At 39.5% G+C, this 12,703-nt stretch overlaps 1 protein-coding gene across 1 annotated transcript in view; it reads right to left on the bottom strand.

Annotated features, from left to right (window-relative positions):
• egfra (epidermal growth factor receptor a (erythroblastic leukemia viral (v-erb-b) oncogene homolog, avian)) overlaps positions 1-12,033 on the bottom strand; it is a 54,793-nt gene extending 42,760 nt beyond the window's left edge. Inside the window, exon 1 of the mRNA XM_042497209.1 lies at positions 11,763-12,033. Within this exon, the coding sequence (XP_042353143.1) occupies positions 11,763-11,844 (82 nt within the window). The 5' untranslated portion in view covers positions 11,845-12,033. The remainder of the gene's footprint in view (positions 1-11,762) is intronic.
• Between the last annotated feature and the right edge of the window lie 670 nt (positions 12,034-12,703).

The following is a 12,703-nucleotide window of genomic DNA, read 5'->3' as shown; positions in this document are numbered from 1 at the left end:
GCCCTTTAAGATTTAATTCTGGGCCATCATCAGGTCAAAATTTCATTTTTCAAATACTTTTAGTTCATGATCAAATACATTCAAAATTATTGACATTGCGTTTACAATTAATTAGCAAATGTTAGCATGGCAACACTCTAAAATTAGGTGAAAATGATTAACATTATACCTGCTAGCATGTTAGTATTGTCATGGAGAGCATTTCAGCTTGCTGACTTTGGCATTAAACTCTAAGAACTGCTGCCCAAAATGCAGCCTTAAAAAGCTGCTATCATGGCTGTAGACTTCTCAGCCTTGATTCCATTTCAAGGCATACATTAGTTTTTTTCACTATTAGGATTAGATGCCTTGATCCAGTATAAAGCTCCCAAACAGCTAAATGGATCCTCTTACCCCTGCAGCCTTCATAACTTCTGGCATAGAGGGATGCCTTTCTCCCCACTGTTGACACAGGGTTGTAAAGTCATGTCTACATGGCAAGTTAAGGTCAAGGAAGACAGATAAGCCTGTGTCGAAGAAGACAACAAAGTCCTGAATAAAGAGCCTTTTGTCCAAAGACTTGGGGTTTCTCTCGGGAAGTAGACATCTATTCATGTCTGATCTACACAGGAGCTAGATGAATTTGTCTCATGCACTTTTCTTTTTCGTTTCTCAGTCATGCATGTTCTCTCATTATCTTATTTGGATCCCCGCCACCCAGCCACTATGTATTTTGGCTAATTTTCAGCCTTACTAACATTTTGGGTAGGAAACACTCTCACTGTTAAAAAGCCCAAGGAAGCTTACAACAATAGGTACACTGTAAGTTGAGAATTCAAGCTTGGGACTCTGCAACATGTCAATACCAGGCCCATTCAAAGATGTGACAGGGGGTCTAGACTAGAAGAAACCTGCAGGCAATACAGGTATCAGTTAACAAGTGATTCTACATGTCTGTAGATGTTTACTCTGCTTGTGAGAAAGTCTTCTCTGTAAAGTAAGGTTCCTATTATGCGCCTACAGTACGAATCAATTCAGCAAGCTAAGAATCCATTCTTCTCTTAATGCTGGCATCCAAGTGCTGCTGAAAGCAAGATAAAAGGTTATAACATCACTGAAGTTGTTTGTCTTTTACCTGCAGAGGAAATGGCGGAGTTCACAAAGACTAAACAAGCCAAAACTCCTTGTGTTTCTGTTTGACTAGTTATTACTTGCCACTACCTTTTCAATACTGGTAACTCACATGCTGTAAGTCTTGACTGATGCTCTACCACACCCTTGCAACGAAGCATGTTATGCCTTAATAACATTGGCAAAGACAACACACCTTTTATAAGTAGCTGAGCAATGAAAACAAGCCTGATCAGGGTTACCCTGAACCACATAAATAATTATGTATTCCATATGTGATTTGCCATTTGATGTTAAAGATGATTAGAGCTGTCCCTCATTTTTTCACAATTTTAAGGGACTTTTAGCTTCAGTGAGAATTACAAACGAATATTCAAAGCTTTGCCAGAGTGGCAGGATGGGATCAGGGGGCAAAACAAGCCAGCATACTCGGACCTAGAGAGACAATGACAAGTTGAAAAGCTACAAAATGTGCAATAATGGCATTAAATACATTACAGCCAAACTCTGTAGAAACAAATTTGTACATATGAAGGGTTATAAACAAATGAATAAATAAATAAACATGACAGTGTTTAATAATGTACTAGTATTTCTTGTTTTATGGGCTATTTGGGATTTTTGGAGTATATATAATAAATAATTATTAAATCAACAACAACTTCGGGGTTACCCACCCATGCATTTATTGTGGCAGCCCACTACGATTAAAACACCAGCCACTACATTTTTTTATATATGTACCGCTAAAATATGTATATGTACTTCACTCTGAGTGCAGAGCGTATTCTGGGCACAGACAGAGCAGCAGAATGCCAGATGCAATTCAAATTAAATTTAATCGTTAATTGTGGGTCTGAAAGTTTGCTTTCACTCGCCTCTTCAGCAGCTGCTCCTCTCATCCTGATCATCGCTCATCAACTTTGACCAAATTAATAGGTCAATAGGTTTAACTCGCAACTCAAACTTCTAAAACTGCAGCTAAGATAAAAAAAGAACTCATGACCCACGAGTTCCACCTGACTATAACTGGACCTGAAAATACATCCAAATTAAGGGAGGTGAGACAGATTGGTAAAAAAGGGACACATACACAGTACACGGGATAAAAGAAAGACAGGAAGTTTGCAGATCCCCCCCCCAACCACCACCACCATTGTCAGCTAACACCACATATTGATTCCAAATCTGTGGGAAACACTGAACAACACAGACGCATTTGAATACTGACTTGGACATCAATTACCATGGAAAAGGTAAAGTCTTTAAAGCACTCTGGTCAGCCCTTATGATGATGTTGTCAACCTCACCTTAAAGTAGGTTTTCAGGTAGTTACAGTAAATTCAAGTCAAGTCAAGCAGAACAATGTAACGTCAATGTCAGTCACACCTTTTCCACTGTTTACAAGTGTGAGCCTGGAAAAGGCTGAACCTTCAAGCAACAGACTAGACCAGAGCCAAAGCACACTAATGGAAAATAGCCTAATCCTTCAGGTTAAAGCTGTTGAAGAGCTCCTGCATCCTTTTAATCAGGAAGTGAGGCAGGAAGCCCCCCCTCCTCTTTACACTGCAAAGGGGATTGCAAATTAAACATCCTGGATCTCCATCCTGATAGCTTTTGACAAATGCAGGAATTCATTTACAAAAATTGAATAAATTAACCATAATGTTCCACAAGGTCCAAACCACTAAGAGTGAGTCACAGCTTAAATTGCCCCATTTAGTTTACCAGGCCAATGGACCACACAGGAAGAGGCTAAATGCTATCAGGGAAGCAAATTTCACAGATCAGCCACCACCCTTCAACCAATTCTTTCTCTGAGATATTCTGAGATGGAGATTTGTTTGTGAAGCTATTGTTCCCTTCCCTGTAGGGGATTCCTTTTTTGGGCGAGCGCTGCTTGAAATGCTTCTCCCTCAGAGTGACCCTTAGATCATTAGAGAAGATGCCACACCTACAGGAGGTCTTTGGGATAATGGTGGGAGACTCTCATCTCCCATATGAATGCCAAAGTGAAGTAACAGCAACTAGAAAGATCAGACTGAGGCCTCTTTGATGATTAAGCGAGGGCACGAATACATAAAGTCGAAGATCTCACCCTGTCTTTCTGATGTTTGTTTGTGTATCCTCAACTTTGCTGTTTTTCTCCCCTTGCTGCAATTCCACCTTTAATCCGTGCACCACCCCTGTCCATCTTGTTGACATCTCTTACATTTGCATCGTGACACGAAGATCCACTGAGCTCAGCACTGAATACAAAATTGTATTTCTCTGCAAGGTAGAAAAAGGCCTCAGACTTCGCCTGCTCACTGTCCTTTCTGAACTGAGCTGCATCCTCTTTTGAGCGGGTTAGAGCGATGGTTTTCATCCAAGTTAAAAGCCTCCAGGAATGGAAACATGTTTGGTGCCCAATTTCCATCTTTACCTTCACTACTAGAGCTGACTTACTGTTTCAGCAGCTGCAGCCTGACAGGACAGACTCAAAAACTGCTTTGTCAAATACATGTACAACATGACATCTATTCAAAACAGACATTAACTGGCAAAAAATAATTTTGCTGCTGCTAAATGTACAGTAAAGGGTGTGCATTGGCAAACATCCACCAAAAAGCCAACCAAAAAAGAACATTACTTTCTTTGTTTTAACTCTATATTGAGCTAGAAGTAAATCATGCAGTTGTTCACAGATGATTTTTCATGAGGTGCAGTTCACTCTCACCTAAAACTGGCATGCAGATGTACTGATGTAGACACACGGTACATACAGATCAATAATAAAATATGTTTCTTTGAGGATCCTTAAAGTTGTGCATGATTTAAGGAGAAATATTGGACTAAGAAATGGATTATGTTTTCTTTACTGTATAGTCACCTGAGAATAAGAACGGTTGTGTTTTTGTTGTCTTAGAATGACCTGGTTATATCGACACAAGGAGCTGGTCCTTGTTTATTGAGATTCCCGTGTTAACCACCATGTTTCTACAGTGGCCCAGAATAGACAAACCAATAGATAGAGCCATTCACATATTTACATTTTCATGTTGGCCTCTGCAATTAGAAGCCCCTTTGCAATGACTAGTGTTGCAAAAAGACTTTATTTTTGCGAGGAAACTGCTTTATTAAATGTTTTCATTAGTTTAAATCATCTAGTGCGTTTGTTTTGGAGAGAAACAGACCTCTGTGGATAATTCAGCTACCAGTGAAAACCTCCTGACATCCTGGATCTTATGTTACCAGAGAGAAAAGCTGAGCACACATTACCATCAAGCCACCCATCCCCGACATGCCAAACAGCGTCAGAGAAACACTTACTTGTAAAGTGAAACCACTTTATTCAGTGTTTTTACCAGTTAAAATCACTGAGTCCATGTTTTATGGAGAGGAGGAAACTTCTGCAGATAAGTCAACTGAGTAACAAACACTTAAAAATTCTACCCAGGAGAAGTTTCAGCTGATTGCAATCTGCAATCCTCACTGCTATACACCACTACACTCCCCTAAATCTTACACACTAACCTTTATTGCACTGTTTTCATTCTAAATATAACAATTAATATAATCTAATGTAATCAATTAATCTGCAGATTATTTTCAGGACCAATTATTTGGTCAAAAAATGATAAATTCCTGTTGCCATATTCTAAAGATAACAGGGATGTCCTCGAACTGCTTGTTTTGTTTAACCAGCCAACTTCACTAGCCTAAATATATTCAATTTAGTACCACATTAGACGAAAAAAAATAATTATCTGTTGTGTTGATGTATTTTCGGCTCGTGTTATTTATACAGATTCTGATGTGGGGTTTTGTCCTTTTTCTAATTTGACAGTAATGATTTATCAATATACTGTACACCCCAAACAAAATGAGAATTATGGGTGAGTCATGTTTTTCTAAAGATAAGGTCAAAAAGGCTTAAAATGTCACTGCAAAAGGCAAAAAGAATGAAATCATACAGAATTATGAGCACTCCTCAACACCCCCTCACCCTGTATGAGACAGACAGGCTTAATAACTCATTTGGAGCAGTGGCCTCTTTTCCCTTTTAACACGACACTGCATCTGATGAGATGGGGAGATAGCAGAAGGCCTTTTTTCCAACCTGAATTCCTGGGTCTCTTTCCACTGGAGACTCCATGCACAGCCACTGGATCATGGAAAGGCCATAAATGCAGCAGATCTCTTTGTTACCATGTACAAACAAAGGACGCAAATCAGTTCAATGAGTAACCACATTCACTCACTTATTCCATGCTTCCTAGAGCATGTATACAAACTACAAAAGGGGCTTTAGTAGCTGCAGTTGCAACAAAATAAACACCTGTTTTTTTTTTAATAACAGGCCAAAAAGAGCTTTTTAATACTTGAAATCAGTGATGTCATGGACAGCATTTCTTAACTTATTAAATATTCATGGCAGACATGAGAATAATACATAAGACTTTATTGTTTGTGTTTGTTTGTTTGGACGCAGACATGTAATTAACAGGTACAGAAGTGCAGTAACTACTTGATTTTTATGCTAGACAATGGATTTACTGTATTCAGATGTGACTTTATGGTTCAAAGTAAGAAGAAGAACAAAAACTGCTTCACTTCTGTGTTTCCTCTCGATGACATACACGTCTAGCCTCCGGTGCGTCCGCTGCACGCAACAGATCTCACTCGCTCTACAAAAGTATCAGTGCTGCCAGATAACCTGTCCTCCACAGAGGCACTATTGTCCCTGAGTGAAACCAAAATCTTGCACCTCGCCAGCAGCTCTCTAAAATCTCTACCACTCAGACATGGTGCAGTTCATCAAAGCTTGGAGCAAGGGCAGCAAGAAATGATCCTCCAGCTCCCACGGCCCACACCAAAAAGCCATATTTCCAACAATGTCTGCAGCAGATGGAAGTCTGGCAAGGTCATCAGAGGACCAGCAGCAGTAGAAGCACCAGAGCCACTCCGGACCCCGAAACGCAGACTAGAGATTCTAGGATTACACGGGATCATAACCTATATTTCACTACCGACATCCATCTAATCCCAAAGAGTGAGCTTTAATGAAAAGAAAAGGCATGTTTTTTTCTGAAAGCGATGGAAAAAAAAACAGATGACTGATGAGGAAAGCTACAGCGCAGAGGGGAAAGCACTTACTCAGGATGCTGAAAAGCACTGCAGGAGTGAATTTTGTCATGATTCAGCTCCGCATTTGCAGGTGTGCAAGCACATTTAAATGCAGAAATGATTGCGCTGAACTTCACCTATAGGTATATATATTATCTTCCAATCTCATTCTGTCGAGAACTTGAATAACCCAATAACCGTGAAAAAGCATATTTTTTTAAGTGGGTTTATCCTGTGCCCAAAGCAAGCCGGGGAGCCTCGCATCGAGGATTAAGGGTTTAGCTGCTGACATGCTCCTGAGATTAGTTTGATCTTTCATAGGTTAACTCATAGCCCAGTTAGAGGGGCTTACAGGCAGGTTCACCTCAGATCTGTATCTGTGCTTTGGCAGCTTGGAAACATCCAGTACTTAAAGGTAGAAGATATATTTAACCCCTTGAAACCTGGACTGACAGTTTTCTGGCGCTGTGTTCAGATGCCTTTCAATGTCCACTTGACCCTTTTTTTTTTCCCTTCTTTTTTTTTTTAAATATCAGAAAAATGGCAGTGACCAACTTGGCAAAAAAATGCCCCACAAGCTGCAGGAAATTAGTACAAGGTGACAACAAAATTACCTAAAAATTAGTTCTGAAAAAGAGGGGAGAATCATTAGAAAATGACTAAAAATGTAAAAATGTCCAGAAAACTTTATTTATGGTTACAATAATTTTATATTTAAAATCACTTTACTGAATACATATATATTCTGGACATTTTTACATCTTTAGTCATTTTCTAATGAGACAAGGTCAAAAATTTTATAAAATGAAAATAGAAAATAAATACATCTTATTTGTCACTATTTTATTTTAGATTTTTGATTTTCAGCACTTTTTAGGTAATTTCCTTGTTTTTATATTTCTTTATTTTATTCTTCTTATTATTATTAGTAGTAGTAGTAGTAGTAATAGTAGTTGTTGTTGTTTATTTTCAGTTAATTTTCTTCTAACTTTTCTTGCTATTTTTTGAGCCATGTGGTGTCAAGTTGCTTGTTGCCTTATCCCCATGTACTAGAAAGAAATCAAACCACTGTTTTCAGATTTTAAAGGGTTAAACTCCAGCCTCAAGTAGTCAGATTGATTCTGATACCATTTAGCATTGCACCTGGGAAATAAATCACCACAATTATTACTTGTGGCTGGCTGCTGGGTGACGCTCTGGGCGTTATTTACGACCTCCCCACAGATGATGACAGTTAATAAACTGAGCATGCCAGCGCGCGGGACAAGGAGCTTTTCTATTATTCAGCAAGTCCTGTCTGACTCCTCCACAAGCCATCATGCCCTGGCAGGCTGTCGCTGAGCAGAGGACTGACAGGTGGTCTTCCTGCGGGACAGGCTGCTCGCTGTCAGGTGTACTAGCAGGTCTCAAATTCATTTCCAAAAGGCTTTAAAGTCTTCACCAAAAGAGGACCGCAACTGGGCTGACCATGTGGCAAAGAATCCAGCTATGATTAAAATTCAATACCTTTGGACATTCATTTTTGTTTGGAATAAAAACATATGAGATATCATTGGGTCCTGCTGTTTTTGTCAACTTTTAAAGGACAAACTTGCTACACCTGTCAAGTTTTCTGCACTCACACAGCCAACCCAAACCCAAACACAGAACAAAACCCATCAGGATTGTGTTTTTCACTCATGATCTCCATCAATTTCAAGTTTTTCTCTACTTAACAATCTTTTTGCCACTTCATAGTGTAAACAGCAGACCAGATGTTCTCACCAGCCTCCAAGCAACAAAATCACTTTCAAGTCAAACAGACTTTACAGCAGTCATATAGACCCAACAGGCGTCCATCCTTGAAAACCGTGTATCTCCCGGTTTGGTGATTTTAGATTAAGTTGAAGGATTACATGCTCCTTTGTGGGGCTAAGAGAATTATCCTTCTTCTTAAGACTTATAAACCCCTTTGGATTATCTCAGAAATGCATTGTCACTGAGCGCAGAACAAGACTGTTTTTCTTTCTTTTTGATTTGATATTTTAAAGATACACTTCGCTGGAAGGCAATGTTGAATCACAGCATGGACTTTTACTTTTGATTTAAATCTTGTTCATGTTTCTTAATTAAGGTGTACTTGCAACTCAAACACACAGAAGGTTCAGTCAGCAGCAGTAATCCTTTATTTTTCTTGCAGACAGGAAAATAACACTGCAGATTTTCAAAATAAAAGTTGTCAAATGTCTATTAGAGAAGTATTTTCCAAATTCAGTCTGAATTAACTTTCAAATATTATTGTGTTTTTTACAGATATGGATCCAAATCTTACTAAGTCATGATCAGTACACCAATAACATCAACATCCAAGAGAGAGCCAAAGTGAAACCAGAACTTCTGCGTTAAAGAAAACCTCATTCAAAATTCCACTGACTCTTGTAGCAAAGCAAACAAACTAAAAACACATCGTTAAAACCTTCTTAGCAAAATTGTATGTGGCTTGTAGCTATTAAAGGAGCACATCACCCCTCAGATAATCTTTGTGTATATTACTTTGAGTTTGTGAAGAAAACTTGAGAGAAACTTCTGTGAGAATCCAGAAATGGAGACGATTCTTGGTGAGCTGAAGTAGTAGTGGTTCAGGGTTAGTTTAGATTCTCCAAAATCACACTATTACACAAACACAGAAACCAATCGAGACAGCTCCTGTGTTCAGCAAGGTAAAATTACTGTTTTTGTCACTGTTTTCCGTTCGCTTTCCCATCAGAAAGGGCTGTCTGTTTAGGAAGTGAGCACATGATTGGATGAATGAGACTTGGATTAGAAGAGTTGTGCGAGAGTTTGGATGTTTTGATAAACACAGACCCATTCTACTTCAGTTCATCAAGACTTTTCTCCTTTTTGGACTTTTCGTTCACCCTGGAGGCATACGAGAAAAACACATTTTCCCGTATTCAGCGCAATACAGGGTAAGCAACTGATATACAAACGGTCGTTTGGGGTTGAAGTATTCCTTTAAGGAACAAACTCTGCTGTTTAATTTGAAGTTAATAGATAATCTGACTGTTAACTGGATAGCTCCACCCCAAGAGCACACTGTGGAAGCCTCCAGCTACTCTCTCGTAATTCAATAACAAAAATTAATGCATGTGTTATTTGTGTTTATCAAGATGTTAAACAACTCACATAATCAAGCATTTATATTCGGCTGTTTCAGTTTGGAGGTCTGATGTCTTATAATTGGAGCATGACATCTTGTTCAAATCAAGTTTTGACTATTAGGGACACTGCGTGCTAGGAAAACACTGTGTGCCATACAGAAACATCTGTCTTAGCCCCTGGCCAAAAACAAAAACCAACAACAACAACAACTAAAACTGTCAGACCATATGGCAGAGCTCACATTTCCCTGGAAATGGAGATGAACAGTAATTAAACCAAATTGTACTGCATACATGACTGTCATTACAGCTGCTCATTTCTAATCTTCTGTGGTCTTAATAAAATTCTGAAATCCTTATTTACTGTGGGAGACTTGCTGCAGCGTGAAATGTGCGCTGTCGAGTTTGTTTAGAAGCCCAGAAATATTTAGGGACTCTGTCTTTTTGGCTCACAAACACTTTTGATTTGTTATGGTTCTCTGAAAACCAGCACTGTCTGGTTGTTACTTGTTGGAGCAGACAGGAAAGATGCAACTTGCACGTGCGCTGCTGGCACCCAACACACTGCGCTTATCTGCTTATAAGGAGGAACATCGGTGCGATGAGTGCGGACAATGATGATTCATGCAAATAGGAAGTCAAAGTCATTAGGGAGTAAAGTGATACTTCTGGTCACTTTCTCCCCTTGACATCTGGCCTTAACAAGGTCTGAGTCACTCCAACTACATGTGGAATATTTAATAAAAAATGTTTATTCTAACATGTGAGATGCTTATTTTGCGGTCAAATCTCTGTGAAATATCACCTCATAAGTCAGGTGTTCATTTAGAGAGCAGACGGTAAGAAAGCATTGAAGTAACAGTCAAAACACTGCCATGTCATTTTAAAAAATAACATTTCTGTGACCTTTACTTCAAGGCCAAAAAAGAGCACCAACACTAGACCCCTGTTCCTGCTACGTCTGCCCTTGTTTTCATACTTTCATCGGCCTCACTACATATACACTTCCCAGACTCTCCGCTTTCTATCATCTGTGCATAAAGTGAATGTCTACACGTTCTGATGTAATTTCCTTTGAGGACCAGATGCAAACTGGGCACATGGGGCAGTTATTTTATTATGTAAGAGGATGCTGGAACTATAGTAAAAACAATGAGGAAGATCTCAAATGAGGAAATCACATGGCCAGCTTTTCTGCCTGAGAAACAGTTAGGGAATGTCTGTTATTTATGTGAGGGTAGAGGGTGGTGCAAAAAGGGGGAAATATGTCAAATAATTTTTTAAGCACTGGGGAGGGAATCCAGCATGGGTCAAGCTCTCCTTTAAATGGCTGTAGGCATAACTATTTTATCTGCAAGTTTAAAGAAAACATTCCTTAATGCCATTTAGCCAGAAACTGTGAAAACAATGAAAAGAATCATTGTCAGATTTTCAAATTTCCAATGACCCTTGGACACATGTAGGAGAAATGCTTCTACCAGAAGACAAAAAAATCAACAAATCTAAGTTTAAAATAGTTCATTTCATCAAAATCCCTTTATTCTACATGTCTCATTTTTGCCCTAATTAACCAGCATGCACTGCAAGAGTAAACAAAGCAAGGCTTTTTTTTCAACTCCACGATTTTGTCCTAAAACGTTGTACTTTCAAACACCAAAGTGGGAGTTTTTAAAATCTAAATTCTGTTGGAGCCATGCAATGTCCTTCAAATCACTTTGGGAGGAAAAATATTTGTAGCTTCAACGAAAGTAAAAAATACACAAAACAAAGTCCCATCCCCAGCCACCCACATTCTAAATTAAATAAAGAACAGTCCCTTAGTGGATGCATCAAAGAGCTTTTAGCGTGTGTTTCAAGGTAACAGCATCGTTCTCATTTTTATTCTATTTTTGCCCACAAATAGGTCAAACACTGCATAAATGCTCACACTGCATGCTCATAAATAGAAGGGAGAAAAGAAACGTGAGGGGACTATAAAATAAAATACGACAGTAAATTGCACAATCCACATCCCCTCCCTGCAGCAGCATCATCATCAACGCGGTGCAAATTTGCGCACTTGGGTCATCGTTATTTCACACTGGATGCATATTTAGGCTACGCACTTTTGTAACTGTTCACAACTTTTCCGCAACGCACACTGCAATTCTTATCATAAACCATAATCCCGCTTCGGTTAACTTTTGTCAGAGTCTCTGTGTAACTTTTCCCAGGTCAGCGTCTGAACAGCGACACGGTGGGAAACTTTTTCCACCACGCTGGATCAAGTTTCTCTGCGGCTTTTTGAGCGGTTTGTGATTTCTGTGAGATTTATGTAAATGTCGGACAAGCACAGAGAGAAGGGGAAAGCGAAAGGCTGTTAGCATTCAGCCACGTACATGTTGTAAAAGCTCTCCTACATACCTTTCCCTTCCGCCAGAGCAGAGCAGCCCAGGCACAGCAGCAGAGAGGTGAGACTGATCCACTTCACCAAACGGGTTGCCATCGTGTTTTTGACGCTCCTGGTGAGAAGGTGTCATTCCATACCAACAACACGCGATACTCCGCTTTATCAAAACTCAAAAAAATAATAAACAAAATCTGTAGCTTTTTCACTCTCGTCAAGTAAAAGACTTTTCCTTCTCTGGGAAACTTTGACAGCTCCTCCTCCTCGCAGATATCTCCAGCAGTCCGAGGGAGCTCGTGCGGCGAGGACAAACTACTGGCTGCTCTGACGTCATCAGGAGGGAGGATAGATGTGTCTCTCAAACTGCTCAGGTAGGTGGGGATGACTTTTAGGAAGAACATTTGCGCAGTGTTGTGAAGTAACTCTATTTTCAGGAAATGGCTGGCAGTGTGGAAAAGTACACATGATTCCTATTAAAGGGGCTAAAACAGTGATACTCAACGTATGGCTCGCAGGCCACACTTGGCCACCTAAAGGGAGCCAGCACCCGCCCCCAGTCATTTTCTAATTCACAATAAAAAATAAAATGATTCACATTGGGAATTGTTTTGGTTTTTTTTATTGCACAAGGTGTCAACATGCATAAAACATTATCAAAATAGATTTTTTTAACGCACGCACGCACACACACACACACACACACACAGAGGTACTAGCTAAGCCCCTAATAGACTTACCCTAAAATCCTAAAAATGTCCCACAATCCTAAAAACGTCCTAAAATCTTAGAAATGTCCTTAAATCGTATGTCCTAAAATCCTAGATACATGTGTGGGGCTGCTGCAACTGGCCCCTGCGCGCCTGAGCTTTTTCCCCTTAAAGAAAGCAAGGTGAGCGTCCCTGGGCCACTTCATGTAAAAATATATAAATAAACACCTTATTTAATTCCCTGTCATCCC

This window comes from Plectropomus leopardus, chromosome 12, assembly GCF_008729295.1.
Source record: "Plectropomus leopardus isolate mb chromosome 12, YSFRI_Pleo_2.0, whole genome shotgun sequence".
In the NCBI taxonomy this organism is placed as follows: domain Eukaryota; kingdom Metazoa; phylum Chordata; class Actinopteri; order Perciformes; family Serranidae; genus Plectropomus; species Plectropomus leopardus.
The sequence above is the reverse complement of the archived record's forward strand: the minus strand, read 5'-3'. Positions and strand labels throughout refer to the sequence as shown.